Raw genomic sequence first — 22,280 nt, 5'->3', positions numbered from 1 at the left:
CTTGAGGCAGTTTAATGTTGATTAACGTGGACCCCGACTTAAACAAGTTGAAAAACTTATTCGGGTGTTACCATTTAGTGGTCAATTGTACGGAATATGTACTGTACTGTGCAATCTACTAATAAAAGTCTCAATCAATCAATCAAAAAAAGCACTTTGTATGTAGAAAGTAGGGGTGTAACGGTACACAAAAATTTCGATTCGGTACGTATCTCTGTTTAGAGGTCACGGTTTGGTTCATTTTCGGTACAGTAAGAAAACAACAAAATATACATTTTTGGGGCCCTGAGGTGGCGACTTGACCAGGGTGTACCCCGCCTTCCGCCCGATTGTAGCTGAGATAGGCTCCAGCGCCCCCCGCGACCCCGAAGGGAATAAGCAGTAGAAAATGGATGGGTGGATGGATACATTTTTGGGTTATTTATTTACCAAATTTGCAAAATCTTCCACCAAAAATATTTTTCTTAGTGGAATATTTGATGTGAAGTAATCGGAACCTTGGATAGGTCAATAATTCATAATAACATTGATTTTGATTCAATATAATGTTTTGAGCAATGACAGTTTGAAAGAAAAGAAAAACAGCTTTGTTTTATTAGTCAACATTGCAACTTTTTCTAAATTACATTTAACCTTTAAGCTTTTTTTATTTCATTTTTGTTATGTTTTTGTTTGTTTTAATAGTATTTTTAGAATGTGCCGTGGGCCTTTAAAACATTAGCTGTGGGCCGCAAATGGCCTCCGGGGCACACTTTTGAGACCCCTGCTATAGATAATAACAAATTAAATCTGATAAGTCTATGGATAAAAAGCAAAGCCTGGCGACGCATGCGCGTTTATCATAACTCTCTCGCTCTCTCTGTCTCTGCCCCTCCCTCACAATTTGTTTTGTTTTTAACCCCTTCTTAACCCTGAACGTACATTGAAAATACACGCAACCCTAACTCAAAATGCCGGACATTTGAGGCATTTAAGAAACTCTGCCCTGACAGCTCCGAAAAAGAGGACATGTCCGGTGAAAAGAGGACATATGGTCAGTCTATCGTAGCCCGTTAGCATGCCGTGTGTTGTGCCTCGGTGTGCATTGTTTACACAACGTGCGTTACGCTACTTAATATGTCCGTGTGGAAACTCATTCGGTACACCTCCGAACCGAACCCCCGTACCGAAACGGTTCAATACAAATACACGTACACGTTACACCCTTAGTAGAAAGGTTTTGTTAAGAAACCATTCTGAGCCTTATCTTATTTAGTTTTTATTTGATATATGTTGACCACATTAACACTGGCAATCGACCCTGTGTGTATATGTATGTTATTGTTATCCTTATCATTCATGACTGCCTGCTGTTGCACTGATCAGCCTAGTGGTGGCTCACATACATCACACAAAGGTATTTGTATTTTGGGGCAAAATTATTATAGTGTTCCCAATGTTAAAAGGATAAAGCCATTGTTTACAAATGTTTGTATATTTTGTTGTTTTCTTACTGTACCGAAAATGAACCGAACCGTGACCTCTAAACCGAGGTACGTACCGAACCGAAATTTTTGTGTACCTTTACACCCTTTTTAATGCCTGTAAAAAGAAAAACAATCTCTCCAAACTGTTCATCAAAATAAAAACAAAAGAAGTTGAACAAAGATAAAAGAAGTACAAAAATAAATTAACTGATATAAGAACAAGCAAACGGTTATATTATCAAAAAGAACTATATGAAAACAAAAATATAAAAGGAACTTGGGATGTTTTGAATAGTCTAATCAAACAAGGATATTCAAAGTTGACCAATCCTGATTACTTTATTGATGAAAACGGTGAAGATTATAATATGAGTAATGTAGTGAATAAGTTCAATAGTTTTTTTGTAACTGTTGGTCCTAAGTTGGCTGTTGATATCCCAGACAATGGACTTACAAAATCAACTATTGAACCAAATTCTTTGTCATTCTTCCTCTCAGCTACAAATGAGCAGGAAGTGACAAATATTGTGAGGAAGTGTCAAAGTAAGAGCTCCACTGACTGCCATGATATCAACATGATATTGGTTCAAAAAGTTATACTGAATTTTGTAAAAGCCTTAACTTACATTTGTAACCGATCATTCCAGACTAGCCGCTTTCCAAGTAAAATGAAAATGGCTAAGGTAACTCCGCTCTTCAAAAGTGACAGCAAACACGCTTTCACCAATTACACACCAATCTCTCTTTTGCCTCAGTTCTCAAAAATCTTAGAGAAACTATTTAATTCTCCACTTGAATTGTTTCTTGAGAAGCATCATATAATCAATGAGGGTCAGTATGGCTTTAGGTCCAAAAGAACAACCTCAATGGAAATAACTGAAGCTGTTGAAGAAATTACAAATGCACTGGAGTATAAAAGATGTGCAGTTGGTATCTTTATTGATCTAAAGAAAGCCTTTGATGCCATGAATCATTGGCGTTGTTAGGCCTATTTTAGGGGGGCTCAAGCCCCCCTAAAATATTCTTAATCCCCCCTAAATAATTTGGTGTTATATTTATATATATATATATATATATATATATATATATATATATATATATATATATATATATATATTTATATTCTTTTTTTTTTTTACAAATACATGCCGACATATTCATTATATGCAATATACATATGCAATATACACACTGCAAGTATATATATAATGTAGTAACAGACACCTTCATAACAATATGTAATATGTACAATATACACACTGCAAGTATATATATAATGTAGTAACAGACACGTTCATAACAATATGTAATATGTACAATATACACACTGCAAGTATATATATATATAATGTAGTAACAAGACACCTTCATAACAATATGTAGAATATTTATCCTATTTTGGTCATTTTAATCATTGCCAGAACTAATTCCTCAGCATATTTATTTCTGTTTCCATAACAACGCACTTCCGACTTCTGGCAACAAACGCGTGGTCTTACTTCCGGAGACAAACACAGGTGTGTTCTAATCATGGCAGACTCTGTAACAAACAACGAAGACGCCTATTTTTGGACAAATAAGTGGCCTGGTGGTTAGAGTGTCCGCCCTGAGATCGGTAGGTTATGAGTTCAAACCCCGGCCGAGTCATACCAAAGACTATAAAAATGGGACCCATTACCTCCCTGCTTGGCACTCAGCATCAAGGGTTGGAATTGGGGGTTAAATCACCAAAAATGATTCCCGGGCGCGGCACCGCTGCTGCCCACTGCTCCCCTCACCTCCCAGGGGGTGAACAAGGGGATGGGTCAAATGCAGAGGACAAATTTCACCACACCTAGTGTGTGTGTGACAATCATTGGTACTTTAACTTTAACTTATAAGGATTCACAACATTATTTTTGAAGCCGAAAATATGGAGGATGAACTGCTGCTTATAGAAGCCAGCACGAAGGAAAAGTGAGACGTTGGAGCAGATGGAAGCCGAAAATGTGAGGTAAAAGTGACTCAAAGCTGCAAAATGTGGAATTTGGAGCCAAGCTATTTCGACATAAATGGAGTGCTTATCTTAATAAACGGCCAGCTGGACCAAACAGACAACTGTCCATGGAGTGAGTCACACTTGATATTGATCATGAAACACGTCATGTGTGGTATTGCAACTACAGTACACACACTAGCTGTGTACAAACAAAACATGAAATAATACTTTACAGATACTGTAATATGATTGTTCATGTTTTTCACTCACTACACATTGGTGTTGTATCACAGTGTTGTGTATTACAAACTCAAACGTGTTTTGTGTTGACGTAGAAGCTAGCTTATCTCTTCCAGTAATCTTTTATTACTAATAGCGTAGCATGGCGATGTGTTAGTAGGCTAGAAAAAGAGTTCCTCGGTGTTGTCTCTTACAATAACAAGGTTGCTACATCTTGGTTGTTATACATGTTACACAACATAAATGAAGTATTGTTGAATGCATTTTTAAAGTGATTTAGCGGTAGAATTGATTGCTAACATTAGCTACATCGCTAGCCACCAAGAACGAGACCATTTGTACATGTTAGAATGCAAAAGAAAAATAACTTTAGTCTCATAATGATTGTGAACCATAGAGTAAAAACAGACACCTACCATCATCTTCATCCTCTGAATCAGAGATATCAACTCCTCCTTCACTGATGGTCACTCTCTCTGCACACACAACACATCATGCCTTGTTACTGGTGTGAGACTTACTGGCAGTGAAGTGTGACACTTAGTGGGAGTGACGTGTGACACTTGGTGGGAGTGACGTGTGACACTTGGTGGGAGTGACGTGTGACACTTAGTGGGAGTGACGTGTGACACTTACTTCAGTAGTGACGTGTGACACTTACCGTATTTTCCGCACCATTAGCTGCACCTAAAAACCACAAATTTACTCAAAAGCGGACAGTGCGGCTTTTAACCCGGTGCGCTTTATATATGGATAAATATTAAGATTCATTTTCATAAAGTTTCGGTCTCGCAACTTCGGTAAACAGCCGCCATCTTTTTTCCCGGTAGAACAGGAAGCGCTTCTTCTACGCAAGCAACCGCCAAGGTAAGCACCCGCCCCCATAGAACAGGAAGCGCTTCATCTTCTACTGTAAGCAACCACCCGCCCCCGGAAGAAGAAGAAGCGCGCGGTGCATGCTGGGATATGTGACGTTTCATTTCCATTTGTGTGTTTATGTAAAGACCCCAAAATGGCTCCTATTAAGTGTGTTGTCTGTCTAATTATAAATAATGCAGACGAGGCGTGTTAACTGAGTTCTCAACGTTTACTCACAGCGTGCTCATAACCACATTCTAACTGCCAGCATACAACGCTTCTCAGGGCTACCGCGCATGCTCGTCACTATCGTTGCATGCTGGGTAGTGTAGTTGTTATATTTGCTAGCTCATAACATCACATTAAGAGACACGCTTACGCGCTTAATTCAATACTCGCCGTCATTCCGGGTGGATTGACAAAAGACCTCCAGCCGCTAGATATTGGTGTCAACAGGGCATTCGAAGCTAGACTGCTAACTGCGTGGGAACAGTGGATGACGAAGAAGCGCGCGGTGCATGCTGGGATATGTGACGTTTCATTTCCATTTGTGTGTTTATGTAAAGACCCCAAAATGGCTCCTATTAAGTGTGTTGTCTGTCTAATTATAAATAATGCAGACGAGGCGTGTTAACTGAGTTCTCAACGTTTACTCACAGCGTGCTCATAACCACATTCTAACTGCCAGCACATACAACAACGCTTCTCAGGGCTACCGCGCATGCTCGTCACTATCGTTGCATGCTGGGTAGTGTAGTTGTTATATTTGCTAGCTCATAACATCACATTAAGAGACACGCTTACGCGCTTAATTCAATACTCGCCGTCATTCCGGTTGGATTGACAAAAGACCTCCAGCCGCTAGATATTGGTGTCAACAGGGCATTCGAAGCTAGACTGCTAACTGCGTGGGAACAGTGGATGACAGAAGGCAAACACACCTTCACTAAGACAGGGAGACAGCGCCAGACGACGCCAACATCACCTTCACTAAGACAGGGAGACAGCGCCAGACGACGCCAACATCTGCCAGTGGATCGTAAATGCCTGGGCAGATATTTCGGTCACAACTGTGGTCCGAGCTTTCCGGAAGGCAGGATTCACAGAACTGCTGGACAACAGTGACACTGACTCCGATGACTTCGACGAGACGGAACCGGCCATTTTGGATCCCACATTTGCCCAACTTTTCGATTCGGACACCGAAGACGAAGAATTCGAAGGATTTACGAATGAAGAATAACTTCAGAAAGTGAGCGCTATGTTTATTTTGTGTGTTGTGACATTAACGTTCGAGCAACATTATGTTGCTATTGCTCTGCACTATTTTGAATTTTACTATGTTTGTGATTGCACATTTGCGTACATTTTGGGACAGAGTTGTTAGAACGCTGGTTTTTAATATATTATTAAAGTTTGACTGACCTATCTGACTGTTTTTTTGACATTCCCTTTAGCGCAGCGTAGGCGCGGCTTATAGTCCGGGGCGGCTTATAGGTGGACAAAGTTTTGAAATATGCCATTCATTGAAGGTGCGGCTAATAACCCGGGGCGGCTTATAGTGCGGAAAATACGGTACTTCAGTAGTGACGTGTGACACTTACTTCAGTAGTGACGTGTGACACTTACCGTATTTTCCGCACTATAAGCCGCCCCGGGTTATTAGCCGCACCTTCAATGAATGGCATATTTCAAAACTTTGTTCACCTATAAGACGCCCTGGGTTATAAGCCGCGCCTACGCTGCGCTAAAAGGAATGTAAAAAAAACAGTCAGATAGGTCAGTCAAACTTTAATAATATATTACAAACCAGCGTTCTAACAACTCTGTTCACCCCCAAAATGTAATGTGCAAATGTGCAATCACAAAAATAGTAACACTCAAATTAGTGCAGAGCAATAGCAACATCAATAACTCAACGTTGCTCGAACGTTAATGTCACACAACACACAAAATAAACATTTAAAGCTCACTTTCTGAAATTATTCCTCATCCATAAATCCCTTGAATTCTTCTTCAGTGTCTGAATTAAAAAGTTGGGCGAATACGGCATCCAAAATGGCCGGCTACGTCTCGTCGAAGTCATCAGAGTCAGTGTCACTGTTGTTGTCCAGCAGTTCCGTGAATCCTGCCTTCCGGAAAGCTCGGACCACAGTTGAGACCGATATATCCGCCCAGGCATTTACAATCCACTGGCAGATGTTGGCGTATGTCGTCCGGCGCTGTCTCCCTGTCTTAGTGGCGCAGGTCATCTTGTTGCTTCCTCTACCTACGCACCATTGATTCATTTATGTTTAATTCTCTCGTTGCTGCTCTATTTCCGTGTTCTACTGCGTGACTTATTGCCTTGAGTTTGAATTCTGCGTTGTATGCGTGTCTCTTAATAGGAGCCATTTTGTGGTCTTTACAGATGTAAACACACAAATTAAATGAAACGTAATATCCGCGCGCTTCTTCTTCTACGGGGGCGGGTGCTTACCTTGGTGGTTGCTTACAGTAGAAGAAGAAGCGCTTCCTCTTCTATGGGGGCGGGTGCTTACCTTGGCGGTTGCTTACCGTAGAAGAAGAAGCGCTTCCTCTTCTACGGGGAAAAAAGATGGCGGCTGTTTACCGTAGTTGCGAGACCTAAACTTTATGAAAATGAATCTTAATATTAATCCATATATAAAGCGCACCGGGTTATAAGCCGCACTGTCAGCTTTTGAGAAAATTTGTGGTTTTTAGGTGCGGCTAATAGTGCGGAAAATATGGTACTTCAGTAGTGACGTGTGAGACTTACTTCAGTAGTGACGTGTGAGACTTACTTCAGTAGTGACGTGTGACACTTACTTCAGTAGTGACGTGTGACACTTACTTCAGTAGTGACGTGTGACACTTACTTCAGTAGTGACGTGTGACACTTACTTCAGTAGTGACGTGTGACACTTACTTCAGTAGTGACGTGTGACACTTACTTCAGTAGTGACGTGTGACACTTACTTCAGTAGTGACGTGTGAGACTTACTTCAGTAGTGACGTGTGAGACTTACTTCAGTAGTGACGTGTGAGACTTACTTCAGTAGTGACGTGTGACACTTACTTCAGTAGTGACGTGTGACACTTACTTCAGTAGTGACGTGTGACACTTACTTCAGTAGTGACGTGTGACACTTACTTCAGTAGTGACGTGTGACACTTACTTCAGTAGTGACGTGTGAGACTTACTTCAGTAGTGACGTGTGAGACTTACTTCAGTAGTGACGTGTGAGACTTACTTCAGTAGTGACGTGTGAGACTTACTTCAGTAGTGACGTGTGAGACTTACATCAGTAGTGACGTGTGAGACTTACTTCAGTAGTGACGTGTGAGACTTACTTCAGTAGTGACGTGTGAGACTTACTTCAGTAGTGAAGCGTGAGACTTACTGGGAGTGAAGCGTGAGACTTACTTCAGTAGTGAAGCGTGAGACTTACTGGGAGTGAAGCGTGAGACTTACTGGGAGTGAAGCGTGAGACTTACTGGGAGTGAAGCGTGAGACTTACTGGGAGTGAAGCGTGAGACTTACTGGGAGTGAAGCGTGAGACTTACTGGGAGTGAAGCGTGAGACTTACTGGGAGTGAAGCGTGAGACTTACTGGGAGTGAAGCGTGAGACTTACTGGGAGTAAAGCGTGAGACTTACTGGGAGTAAAGGGTGAGACTTACTGGGAGTAAAGGGTGAGACTTACTGGGAGTAAAGGGTGAGACTTACTGGGAGTAAAGGGTGAGACTTACTGGGAGTAAAGGGTGAGACTTACTGGGAGTAAAGGGTGAGACTTACTGGGAGTAAAGGGTGAGACTTACTGGGAGTAAAGGGTGAGACTTACTGGGAGTGAAGGGTGAGACTTACTGGGAGTGAAGGGTGAGACTTACTGGGAGTGAAGGGTGAGACTTACTGGGAGTAAAGAGTGAGACTTACTGGGAGTGAAGTGTGAGACTTACTGGGAGTGAAGTGTGAGACCAGCATGTTGAGACAGGCACACAGGTAGAGGGTCTGTGCAGAGACCAGGTTGCTGAGGAAGCACATGTACTCATCTGCTACTGCCTGACTCCTGCCCAACCAGGGAAGTCTCTGCATGATGCAAACAGGAAGAGGTTACAGAAACAGACCCTTCTGGGTAATGACATTTACTCCCAAGAAGGCATGTATGTAACATTTATTCATCAAGAACATATTTTCCTTTGCAGTGCTGACCGAGCACAGAGACATGTTAGAGATGTTGAAGTGTGTCGATATTCTCTCACGTACAACAAAAATGAGCACTATAGATTTCTCTCAACAGTTGACCAAGTTAAATGTGTGGGAACATAAATAAATGTTGGAGACTAAGTGTAAAACATACTAGGAGAAGGTCTGCAACTTGTCTCTTTTTATAATTATTACTAATTTTACCTACAATTACAGATTATTAGTAGTCAAGGAGGCTAATAATTGATATTAGTCAAAGGTATTTAAACATAAATAGTACATTTTTCACTCAAAAAGCTCATGTTATTCTCATTCATGTACACTCAGCAGTCCATCTTGAGAGAAACAAAGTTTGCAAATCAAAAAGTCAAAAATGACATGTACATAAGTGTTCAGACTCCAGTCCTTTTGAACACCATGCCACAAGCTTGGCACACCTATCTTTGGGCACTTTCTCTCATTCCTCTTTGCAGCACCTCTCACGATGGGAAGTGTTGTTTGTTTTCTAGGTGTAAAATACTTCCATAACACATCATGGTGGTTCTTTGTTACATAGATGATGTTTTACACACCACTCTTCAGGACACACCGTTTGTGGGTCTTATTTACATGCCTCCACTTCGACAGAGTCTTCTCCCCGTCATCTTTTGTTGTACCGCTAGTTTTTAGCGCATCCATAGCGAGTCTACTGACAGATATAAGTTACAAGTGTAGGCTACTTTACATTAGAAACGGCAAAAGCAGAGGATAGAGAAAAAGAAAGCTTATTGACTAAAACGTTGGTGCAGACTACAATGGCTGACGCACTAATGGTGCCATTTTGGGGCCCTTATACACACCATAATAATACCCGTATGTTGAAGCACAGTACGTCTGACTACAGTAGCCATAATCCATCAAGTGCTACTCAAACATTTTGTGTGTAATGTTCCATCTTCTCAATAAAACATCAAAGTCTTGGGTTGGCTTGCAAACCTCTACTTCTATGAACAGGAGGTGTCAACCTGCAGTCCACAAGTACATCTCAGTGACTACACAATGTACTACCGGTAAATGGAATTGCCTCAACGGATCTTCTGTGTGTGAACGCTGCTGATACACGCCAGTGGAAGTTGGAATGGTTCCAATGGGATATGCAGTAGATTGGATAATGGCCATTCATTGTCAATGGGGAGAAAATTCCGGAAAACCGGAAATTTTGTGAAGAGTAGTGTGGGTGGAAGATTGCAAGTTCGTAATCATATTTAAAAATGGCGCTAAATTTGGAGAATTAAGGGCATTGAATAACTATAAATATGTCCATTCATTTGAATAGGAATTTCTTGGAAATTTCTGGAAAACCGGTATGTTTTGAAAATATTGATACCAGCACAATTGTCTTAAGATGGTGTGAATGGGTTGGTGTTGCAATTTTTGGAATCGGTAGAAAAATGTTGACGCAGTAAGAGTTTTAATTGAAAATGGGTATTTCGGAATCCCTGGAATAACGGGAATTTGTACGAAAAAACAAAATGTTTGTTGTCCAAACTAAGAGGAATGTTTTGAAGGTGGAATGGTCAAGAACGGTTGAAAAATGTGGACTGTGAAATCTTTCCAGAAAGAGGAGAAAATACGGCTCTGGAAAACCGAGAAATCCTGGAATTTTTTGGAACTTGTAGTTTGGTGAGATGAGTGTGTGGGTGGTAGTTTGATTGTCCAAGGTGAGATGAGTGTGTGGACGGTAGTTTGATTGGCCAAGGTGAGTGGAGTGTGTGGATGGTAGTTTGATTGTCCAAGGTGAGTGGAGTGTGTGGACGGTAGTTTGATTGGCCAAGGTGAGTGGAGTGTGTGGATGGTAGTTTGATTGTCCAAGGTGAGTGGAGTGTGTGGACGGTAGTTTGATTGGCCAAGGTGAGTGGAGTGTGTGGATGGTAGTTTGATTGTCCAAGGTGAGTGGAGTGTGTGGATGGTAGTTTGATTGTCCAAGGTGAGTGGAGTGTGTGGATGGTAGTTTGATTGTCCAAGGTGAGTGGAGTGTGTTGATGGTAGTTTGATTGTCCAAGGTGAGTGGAGTGTGTGTGGAGGTAGTTTGATTGTCCAAGGAGAGTGGATGGTGGAACGCTTCCAATCAGGTGAGAAATGTGAGATTTGTGCATGTTTGAGAATTGGCACATTCATTTTCAATGGGCAAAATGTCCCGGAAAACCGTTAATTCTGGGTAATCATGGGATATTTTTTTGGGGTGGGGGGGAGCTCACCAAATAAATCCACTCTGGACACCCCTGATGTCCCCACCATAGCAGTCCATGATACTCACTAAATAAATCCACTCTGGACACCCCTGATGTCCCCACCATAGCAATCCATGATACTCACTAAAATAGAATAGATGAGTTGTTCGTGCTCTTTGGTCAGCTGAGATACACAATTCCTGAATTCTTGTAGCCAAGTGATGATCTGTGCGTCCTGTGAGAATACAAACAGTGTGAGAAGACAAACAGTGTGAGAAGACACACAAAAGTACCAAGATATTTCAACCTACTTGTATTTTTTAATAGCTGAAATAATAATAATAGATTTCCCTCGCCCGGACGCGGGTCACCGGGGCCCCCCTCCGGAGCCAGGCCCGGAGTTGGGGCACGATGGCGAGCGCCTGGTGGCCGGGCCTGTCCCCATGGGGCCCGGCCGGGCACAGCCCGAAGAGGCAACGTGGGTCCCCCCTCCAATGGGCTCACCACCCATAGCAGGGGACATAGAGGTCGGGTGCAATGTGAGCTGGGCGGAAGCCGAAGGCAGGGCACTTGGCGGTCCGATCCTCGGCTACAGAAGCTAGCTCTTGGGACGTGGAACGTCACCTCGCTGGGGGGGGAAGGAGCCTGAGCTAGTGTGAGAGGTAGAAAAGTTCCGGTTGGATATAGTCGGACTCACCTCGACGCACAGCAAGGGCTCCGGAACCAGTTCTCTCGAGAGGGGATGGACTCTCTTCCACTCTGGCGTTGCCAGCAGTGAGAGGCGACGGGCTGGGGTGGCAATTCTTGTTTTCCCCCCGGCTCAGAGCCTGCACGTTGGAGTTCAACCCGGTGGACGAGAGGGTAGCTTCCCTCCGCCTTCGGGTGGGGGGACGGGTCCTGACTGTTGTTTGCGCTTACGCGCCAAACAGCAGCTCAGAGTACCCACCCTTTTTGGATTCACTCGAGGGAGTACTTCAGGGTGCTCCCCCGGGTGATTCCCTCGTTCTACTGGGGGACTTCAACGCTCATATTGGCAACGACAGTGAAACCTGGAGAGGCGTGATTGGGAAGAATGGCCGCCCAGATCTGAACCCGAGTGGTGTTTTGTTATTGGACTTTTGTGCCCGTCACGGATTGTCCATAACGAACACCATGTTCAAGCATAAGGGTGTCCATATGTGCACTTGGCACCAGGACACCCTAGGTCGCAGTTCTATGATCGACTTTGTAGTTGTGTCATCGGATTTGCGGCCTCATGTTTTGGACACTCGGGTGAAGAGAGGGGCGGAGCTTTCTACCGATCACCACTTGGTGGTGAGTTGGCTGCGATGGTGGGGGAGGATGCCGGACAGACCTGGCAGGCCCAAACGCATTGTGAGGGTTTGCTGGGAACGTCTGGCAGAGTCTCCTGTCAGAGAGAGTTTCAATTCCCACCTCCGGAAGAACTTTGAACATGTCACGAGGGAGGTGCTGGACATTGAGTCCGAGTGGACTATGTTCCGCACCTCTATTGTCGAGGCGGCTGATTGGAGCTGTGGCCGCAAGGTAGTTGGTGCCTGTCGTGGCGGTAATCCTAGAACCCGTTGGTGGACACCGGCGGTGAGGGATGCCGTCAAGCTGAAGAAGGAGTCCTATCGGGTTCTTTTGGCTCATGGGACTCCTGAGGCAGCGGACAGGTACCGACAGGCCAAGCGGTGTGTGGCTTCAGCGGTCGCGGAGGCAAAAACTCGGACATGGGAGGGGTTCGGGGAAGCCATGGAAAACGACTTCCGGACGGCTTCGAAGCGATTCTGGACCACCATCCGCCGCCTCAGGAAGGGGAAGCAGTGCACTACCAACACAGTGTATGGTGCGGATGGTGTTCTGCTGACCTCGACTGCGGAAGTTGTGGATCGGTGGAGGGAATACTTCGAAGACATCCTCAATCCCACCAACACATCTTCCTATGAGGAAGCAGTGCCTGGGGTATCTGTGGTGGGCTCTCCTATTTCTGGGGCTGAGGTTGCTGAGGTAGTTAAAAAGCTCCTCGGTGGCAAGGCCCCGAGGGTGGATGAGACCCGCCCGGAGTTCCTTAAGGCTCTGGATGCTGTGGGGCTGTCTTGGTTGACAAGACTCTGCAGCATCGCGTGGACATCGGGGGCAGTACCTTTGGATTGGCAGACCGGGGTGGTGGTTCCTCTCTTTAAAAAGGGGAACCGGAGGGTGTGTTCTAACTATCGTGGGATCACACTCCTCAGCCTTCCCGGTAAGGTCTATTCAGGTGTACTGGAGAGGAGGCTACGCCGGATAGTCGAACCTCGGATTCAGGAGGAACAGTGTGGTTTTCGTCCTGGTCGTGGAACTGTGGACCAGCTCTATACTCTCGGCAGGGTCCTTGAGGGTGCATGGGAGTTTGCCCAACCAGTCTACATGTGCTTTGTGGACTTGGAGAAGGCATTCGACCGTGTCCCTCGGGAAGTCCTGTGGGGAGTGCTCAGAGAGTATGGGGTTTCGGACTGCCTGATTGTGGCGGTCCGCTCCCTGTATGATCAGTGTCAGAGCTTGGTTCGCATTGCCGGCAGTAAGTCGGACACGTTTCCAGTGAGGGTTGGACTCCGCCAAGGCTGCCCTTTGTCACCGATTCTGTTCATAACTTTTATGGACAGAATTTCTAGGCGCAGTCAAGGCGTTGAGGGGATCCGGTTTGGTGGCTGCAGGATTAGGTCTCTGCTTTTTGCAGATGATGTGGTCCTGATGGCTTCATCTAGCCAGGATCTTCAGCTCTCACTGGATCGGTTCGCAGCTGAGTGTGAAGCGACTGGGATGTGAATCAGCACCTCCAAGTCAGAGACCATGGTTCTCGCCCGTAAAAGGGTGGAGTGCCATCTCCGGGTTGGGGAGGAGATCTTGCCCCAAGTGGAGGAGTTCAAGTACCTCGGAGTCTTGTTCACGAGTGAGGGAAGAGTGGATCGTGAGATCGACAGGCGGATCCGTTGTGGTGAAGAAGGAGCTGAGCCGGAACGCAAAGCTCTCAATTTACCGGTCGATCTACGTTCCCATCCTCACCTATGGTCATGAGCTTTGGGTTATGACCGAAAGGACAAGATCACGGGTACAAGCGGCGGAAATGAGTTTCCTCCGCCGGGTGGCGGGGCTCTCCCTTAGAGATAGGGTGAGAAGCTCTGTCATCCGGGGGGAGCTCAAAGTAAAGCCGCTGCTCCTCCACATCGAGAGGAGCCAGATGAGGTGGTTCGGGCATCTGGTCAGGATGCCACCAGAGCGCCTCCCTAGGGAGGTGTTTAGGGCACGTCCGACCGGTAGGAGGCCACGAGGAAGACCCAGGACACGTTGGGAAGACTATGTCTCCCAGCTGGCCTGGGAACGCCTCGGGATCCCCCGGGAGGAGCTGGACGAAGTGGCTGGGGAGAGGGAAGTCTGGGCTTCCCTGCTTAGGCTGCTGCCCCCGCGACCCGACCTCGGATAAGCGGAGGAGGATGGATGGATGAAATAAACAAGCCCAAAATAGACTTTCTTGAAAGGTGAAATATTGTTCTGGCTTCATAAGTTATTTTTATTTGTGTGTTTAAATATGTTTATCTTCTATTTGTGTGTTTAGATATGCTTATCTTCTTCTATTTGTGTGTTTAAATATGTTTATCTTCTATTTGTGTGTTTAAATATGTTTATCTTCTTCTATGTGTGTGTTTGAATATGTTTATCTTCTCCTATTTGTGTATTTAAATATGTTTATCTTCTATTTGTGTGTTTAAATATGTTTATCTTCTATTTGTGTGTTTAAATATGTTTATCTTCTCCTATTTGTGTGTTTAAATATGTTTATCTTCTCCTATTTGTGTGTTTAAATATGTTTATCTTCTTCTATTTGTGTTTTTTAAATATGTTTATCTTCTATTTGTGTTTAAATATGTTTATCTTCTATTTGTGTGTTTAAATTTGTTTAACTTCTCCTATTTGTGTGTTTAATTATGTTTATCTTCTTCTATTTGTGTGTTTAATTATGTTTATCTTCTTCCAAATTGTTTTCACTTCTGGTTTGTGATGTCACTTCCTGTCTGTGTGGAGTTTATATCCATCACTGTATCTATTGTTTACACAGTAATGTCTTTATATTGCTGTATGACCTTTCTTCATGGGGAAGGATGTTAATGTTTCTTGTTTTCATGCTAGCATTTAAGATAGCTAGCGAGCTTACGCTAGTCCGTCCATAAATGTATCAAAGTGAAGTGCAGTTTTACAATCAGTGGGGTTTAATAAGGTAATACTAACTATTATGATTATGTGTAATAAAGTAATACTAACTATTATGATTATGTTTAATAAGTTAATACTAACTATGATGATTATGTGTAATAAGGTAATACTATTATGATTATGTTTAATAAGGTAATACTAACTATTATGATTATGTGTAATAAGGCATCTTCAGTAATGCGGACGCTGTATCGATCCGTTGTGGTGAAGAAGGAGCTGAGCCAGAAGGCAAAGCTCTCGATTTACCGGTCGATCTACGTTCCCATCCTCACCTATGGTCATGAGCTTTGGGTCATGACCGAAAGGACAAGATCACGGGTACAAGCGGCCGAAATGAGTTTCCTCCGCCGGGTGGCGGGGCTCTCCCTTAGAGATAGGGTGAGAAGCTCTGTCATCCGGGGGGAGCTCAAAGTAAAGCCGCTGCTCCTCCATATCGAGAGGAGCCAGATGAGGTGGTTCGGGCATCTGGTCAGGATGCCACCCGAACGCCTCCCTCGGGAGGTGTTTCGGGCACGTCCGACCGGTAGGAGGCCACGGGGAAGACCCAGGACACGTTGGGAAGACTATGTCTCCCGGCTGGCCTGGGAACGCCTCGGGATCCCCCGGGAGGAGCTGGACGAAGTGGCTGGGGAGAGGAAAGTCTGGGCTTCCCTGCTTAGGCTGCTGCCCCCGCGACCCGACCTCGGATAAGCGGAAGAAGATGGATGGATGGATGGAAGGTAATACTAACTATTATGATTATGTGTAATAAGGTAATACTAATTTACAGGGGTAATTATGATGTGTAATAAGGTAATACTAACTTACAGGGGTAATCATGATCATGTGCATGTAGCCGCTGTAACAACGCGTGCACATGGCAAAAGTTACAGAATTCATCTTCATTAATCATTCGGTTAACTGACCTGTGGAAAATCTGCACAAGCCTTTTTGATAATCCTGAAATATGAAGTCAATCTGAGCATTGCAACTTTGTTTGTGCTAACTAAATACAGTGGTGGTCAAAATTGTACATACACTTGTAAAGAACATAATGTCATTGCTGTCTTGAGTTTCCAATCATTTTTACAACTCTTATTTTTTTGTGATAGAGTAATTGGAGCACATACTTGTTGGTCACAAAAAACATTCATGAAGTTTGCTTCTTTTATGAATTTATTATGGGTCTACTGAAAATGTGAGCAAATCTGCTGTGTCAAAAGTATACATACAGCAATGTTAATATTTGCTTACATGTCCCTTGGCAAGTTTCACTGCAATAAGGCGCTTTTGGTAGCCATCGACAAGCTTCTGCTTGAATTTTTGACCACTCCTCTTGACAAAATTGGTGCAGTTCAGCTAAATGTGTTGGTTTTCTGACATGGACTTGTTTCTTCAGCATTGTCCACACGTTTAAGTCAGGACTTTGGGAAGGCCATTCTAATAGCTTCATTCTAGCCTGATTAAGCCATTCCTTTACCACTTTTGACGTGTGTTTGGGGTCATTGTCTTTTTGGAACACCCAACTGCGCCCAAGACCCAACCTCCGGGCTGATGATTTTAGCTTGTCCTGAAGAATTTGGAGGTAATCCTCCTTTTTCATTGTCCCATTTAAAGCACCAGTTCCATTGGCAGCAAAACAGGCCAAGAGCATAATACTACCACGCTTGACGGTAGGAATAGTGTTCCTAGGATTAAAGGCCTTACGTTTTCTCCTCCAAACATATTGCTGGGTATTGTGGCCAAACAGCTCCATTTTTGTTTCATCGGACCACAGAACTTTCCTCCAGAAGGTCTTATCTTTGTCCATATGATGTCAGATGAAACAAAAATGTAACTGTTTGACCACAATACCCAGCAATATGTTTGGAGGAGAAAAGGTGAGGCCTTTAATTCTAGGAACACCATTCCTACTGTCAAGTATGATGGTGGTAGTTATATGCTCTGGGCCTGTTTTGCTGCCAATTACCGTATTTTCCGCACTATAAGCCGCCCCGGGTTATTAGCCGCACCTTCAATGAATGGCATATTTCAAAACTTTGTCCACCTATAAGCCGCCCCGGACTATAAGCCGCGCCTACGCTGCGCTAAAGGGAATGTCAAAAAAACAGTCAGATAGGTCAGTCAAACTTTAATAATATATTAAAAACCAGCGTTCTAACAACTCTGTCCCAAAATGTACGCAAATGTGCAATCACAAACATAGTAAAATTCAAAATAGTGCAGAGCAATAGCAACATAATGTTGCTCGAACGTTAATGTCACAACACACAAAATAAACATAGCGCTCACTTTCTGAAGTTATTCTTCATTCGTAAATCCTTCGAATTCTTCGTCTTCGGTGTCCGAATTGAAAAGTTGGGCAAATGTGGGATCCAAAATGGCCGGTTCCGTCTCGTCGAAGTCATCGGAGTCAGTGTCACTGTTGTCCAGCAGTTCTGTGAATCCTGCCTTCCGGAAAGCTCGGACCACAGTTGTGACCGAAATATCTGCCCAGGCATTTACGATCCACTGGCAGATGTTGGCGTCGTCTGGCGGTGTCTGCCTGTCTTAGTGAAGGTGATGTTGGCGTCGTCTGGCGCTGTCTGCCTGTCTTAGTGAAGGTGTGTTCGCCTTCGGTCATCCATTGTTCCCACGCCGTTCGCAGTCGTGATTTGAATGCCCTGTTGACACCAATATCTAGCGGCTGGAGGTCTTTTGTCAATCCACCCGGAATGACGACGAGTATTGAATTAAGCGCGTAAGCGTGTCTCTTAATGTGATGTTATGAGCTAGCAAATATAACAACTACACTACCCAGCATGCAACGATAGTTACGAGCATGCGCGGTAGCCCTGAGAAGCGTTGTTGTATGTGCTGGCAGTTAGAATGTGGTTATGAGCACGCTGTGAGTAAATGTTGAGAACTCAGTTAACACGCCTCGTCTGCATTATTTATAATTAGACAGACAACACACTTAATAGGAGCCATTTTGGGGTCTTTACATAAACACACAAATGGAAATGAAACGTCACATATCCCAGCATGCACCGCGCGCTTCTTCGTCATCCACTGTTCCCACGCAGTTAGCAGTCTAGCTTCGAATGCCCTGTTGACACCAATATCTAGCGGCTGGAGGTCTTTTGTCAATCCACCCGGAATGACGGCGAGTATTGAATTAAGCGCGTAAGCGTGTCTCTTAATGTGATGTTATGAGCTAGCAAATATAACAACTACATTACCCAGCATGCAACGATAGTGACGAGCATGCGCGGTAGCCCTGAGAAGCGTTGTTGTATGCTGGGAGTTAGAATGTGGTTATGAGCACGCTGTGAGTAAACGTTGAGAACTCAGTTAACACGCCTCGTCTGCATTATTTATAATTAGACAGACAACACACTTAATAGGAGCCATTTTGGGGTCTTTACATAAACACACAAATGGAAATGAAACGTCACATATCCCAGCATGCACCGCGCGCTTCTTCTACGGGGAAAAAAGATGGCGGCTGTTTACTGTAGTTGCGAGACCTAAATTTATGAAAATGAATCTTAATATTTATCCATATATAAAGCGCACCGGGTTAAAAGGCGCACTGTCAGCTTTTGAGAAAATTTGTGGTTTTTAGGTGCGGCTAATAGTGCGGAAAATACGGTAAACTGGTGCTTTAAATGGGACAATGAAAAAGGAGGATTACCTCTTAATTCTTCAGGACAACTTAAAATCATCAGCCCGGAGGTTGGGTCTTGGGCGCAGTTGGGTGTTCCATCAGGACAATGACCCCAAACACACGTCAAAAGTGGTAAATAATGATAAATCAGGCTAGAATGAAGGCATTAGAATGGCCTTACCAAAGTCCTGACTTAAACGTGTGGACAATGCTGAAGAAACAAGTCCATGTCAGAAAACCAACACATTTAACTGAACTGCACCAATTTTGTCAAGAGGAGTGGTCAAAAATTCAAGCAGAACCTTGTGGATGGCTTCCATGTGCTTTTTATTTGATGCAAGTATGACAAATAATAAATTATGTTTTGAAGTTAATTTTCCAAAATATAGGTCACATTTTTCGATTGTCTTAAAGGATAGTTCCAGACAAAAAGTGACTGATTCTTTCACTTCATAAAGGTGTCGCTTCCTTCATGTTTGGCCTATCCCAATGGAGAGTTTTGTCTTTAAATAGTCTGTGAGATATGTTGCAGTGCACCTTAAGGTGATGTGTGAGATATGTTGCAGTGCACCTTAAGGTGATGTGTGAGATATGTTGCAATGCACCTTAAGGTGATGTGTGAGATATGTTGCAGTGCACCTTAAGGTGATGTGTGAGGTATGTTGCAGTGCACCTTAAGTTGATGTGTGAGATATGTTGCAGTGCACCTTAAGTTGATGTGAGATATGTTGCTGTGCACCTTAAGTTGATGTGAGATATGTTGCTGTGCACCTTAAGTTGATGTGAGATATGTTGCAGTGCACCTTAAGGTGATGTGTGAGATATGTTGCAGTGCACCTTAAGGTGATGTGTGAGATATGTTGCAGTGCACCTTAAGGTGATGTGAGATATGTTGCAGTGCACCTTAAGGGGATGTGTGAGATAAGTTGCAGTGCAGTCACGTGATGTACTTACCTTGATGTTAGGATCGGTCAGTTGATACTTCAACAGTTCATAGTCACTCATGTCTCCCTGAACACATGATTGACAGCTCAGTACATAATTGACAGCTCAGTGGAAGTGGAACATTGAAGTCTTCCTACTCACCTGCGTGTACTTTGATAATGTTTCCACGACACTGCCGCCAAACCTGACGGTCTTTAAAGGAGGAGTGTTGAGAAAATCCCGACTTTCTATCTCCATTCTTCGTCGATAGGAAATAAAGGTTAATTTAGTTTAACTGTACCGTCGTTGATATTAGGGCGTTGTTTCACAACGAGTGAGCGAAAGAGATAATCCATATTTCATTCTTTGACGACGAGAAGAAACAAGCGCATGCGAAGCCTCCATTTTCTTCGGAAGAACTTCTTCGGATGTTTCAGGCGGCTGTTAAAGGGAACTGCCGTTCAGCAGCGCCACTATCAGCCGTGGCTGGTATTGCGCCTGCGTCCTCCCACTTTCACATCCGGGGTTTAAACCTCGGTCGTTGCCAAACGGTAAATGACATCATCTTCAAATATTGGTATTTTAAAGGGGGAAAATAGCAGAGGTGTGGACTCGAGTCACATGACTTGGACTCGAGTCAGACTCGAGTCATGAATTTGATGACTTTAGACTCGACTTGACAAAATGTAAAGAGACTTGCAACTCGACTTAGACTTTAACATCAATGACTTGTGACTTCACTTGGACTTGAGCCTTTTGACTTGACATGACTTGACATGACTTGCTACTTTCCCCAAAATCCAAAGCTTAAAAAGTTATTTGGGAGCGCTCCGTAATTTTCATTTTCTTCGTCTGTCTATCAGCGTGTTGTTCCTGTCAGCTGGTGTGCTGTCAGTACAACAGCCAATCAAATTAGATCTACGTTGTTTTCATCAGGCAGCATTCATCCAATCAAATTGCAGGACAACCAATGAACAAGTTGTCCAACAACGTGCAAGTGATAAACAATTATGTTAAAGTTGGTTTCGTTCGGGTATAAAAACTACGACTTGGTCAACAAAAAACGAATTGCCGTATGCAAATCACGCAGTTCGAATATTACAGACGGAGACGCAACAACTTCCAACTTCGTTCGCCATTTGAAGTTGCACAAAGAAGGGTAAGTTTTGAATGTAAGATAACGTTTATTGGCTAAGTAACGTGACTTTTATTTGCTGCGTAGTTAAATCAGTGAGGCTGCAAACTCACTGCTAACGTTATAACCATAGACATCTTATAAGTAGACGCAGCATAGAGCGCTACTGCCTACTGGCGCAGACGAGGCGCGGGGCCGCCATCTTGGAGTGGTGATCCGCTCCACTCAGTGCACTCCATTTGGCAGGAGCGATGAACTGTCAGCGCATTTAATTCATCTTACCTCACTGAATACCACTGATTTTCACACGCCTTTTTGTCATACGTGTAGCTATGATAACAGACACATGTTTTATTATTCATAGTTTGCTTAACAGTAATATAATATTCTTATACGCTATAAGTGACCAGACGTCCGAGATCAAAACTGGGAATATAATCCCAGAGAAGGGGGAAAAAACGGTAAACTATTTTTAAGTTGAAGAAACAATATGATTAGGTTATATATACATGCGTGTATCCTACATAAACAATGTATGAATACATTAGATATCTATATATCTTAGGGACCTATAGACTGTATCTCTGTTGCTTCAGCAGCAGAGAGTTTATTCTGTCTTGACACTTTGTATTGATATTTTCTATTACATTCTTCCCTTAAATGATAATGTTTGCAGTGATTGTTTTATATGTATTATTTTATGTAAGTCGCTTTGGATAAAAGCGTCTGCCAAATACTTAAACATATATAAACACCTGAAAGTCTTCATATCAGCTAAAACCACCAATCTTTTTCACTGGATTCAGAATAAAACCAAATTCTGTTCAACCCAACAATGTTAGTATTTGAATATTGTTACTTGAAGACTGATTCCTGGTTACAATTATACTGTTAAGAAAGTATTGTCTTATACTTTGCCTAAAATGAGAATGCATCATAATCAGTGGCGGCTGGTGAATTTTGTTCTTGGTGGGGCTGAAAGTTTGTGAACCAAACCCCTGTAGGGGGGTTATCCTCCTCCAGAAGATTTCTTTGTGATTTTCACATACAAATATTGAAGATCTTTGATCCTTCTCAACTCTGTGGTAATATTATTTTCATAAAATACAACCAATAGTACGTTAATGTTAAATCTTACTTGTGAAAAGTAATCCCCCGATTCCTATTTTCAACAGTCCGCTCATTTGAGCAGGAAAACGCTGAACACCATCTTTGTTTTCTACCTGTCAACTGTCAATTTAGGCTGCTCGCCGGCTCAGCAGCACAGCGTATTTTAGCCACCTCCAAAAAGACAAACATAGTCAAATAAAGGTCAGTTAAAATGTATACTATATTAAGAATATGTGTACATATTGCATAGGGTCCTGACATCTAAAAAGTACAAC

The 22,280-nt window shown here is 43.4% G+C and overlaps 1 protein-coding gene across 1 annotated transcript in view; it reads right to left on the bottom strand.

The window, feature by feature from the left end:
- Positions 1-20,195, bottom strand: part of rrn3 (RRN3 homolog, RNA polymerase I transcription factor) — a 73,536-nt gene extending 53,341 nt beyond the window's left edge. The window contains exons 1-5 of the mRNA XM_061981707.2: positions 19,923-20,195; positions 19,791-19,847; positions 11,103-11,192; positions 8,501-8,630; positions 4,101-4,160 (exon numbers count right to left, since the gene is read on the bottom strand). Coding sequence (XP_061837691.2) covers positions 4,101-4,160; positions 8,501-8,630; positions 11,103-11,192; positions 19,791-19,847; positions 19,923-20,018 — 433 coding nt within the window. The 5' untranslated portion in view covers positions 20,019-20,195. The remainder of the gene's footprint in view (positions 1-4,100; positions 4,161-8,500; positions 8,631-11,102; positions 11,193-19,790; positions 19,848-19,922) is intronic.
- Between the last annotated feature and the right edge of the window lie 2,085 nt (positions 20,196-22,280).

The sequence above is a fragment of the Nerophis lumbriciformis genome, linkage group LG24 (genome assembly GCF_033978685.3).
Source record: "Nerophis lumbriciformis linkage group LG24, RoL_Nlum_v2.1, whole genome shotgun sequence".
In the NCBI taxonomy this organism is placed as follows: domain Eukaryota; kingdom Metazoa; phylum Chordata; class Actinopteri; order Syngnathiformes; family Syngnathidae; genus Nerophis; species Nerophis lumbriciformis.
Note: the sequence above shows the minus strand (reverse complement) of the source record. Positions and strands in the feature narration are given on the sequence as shown.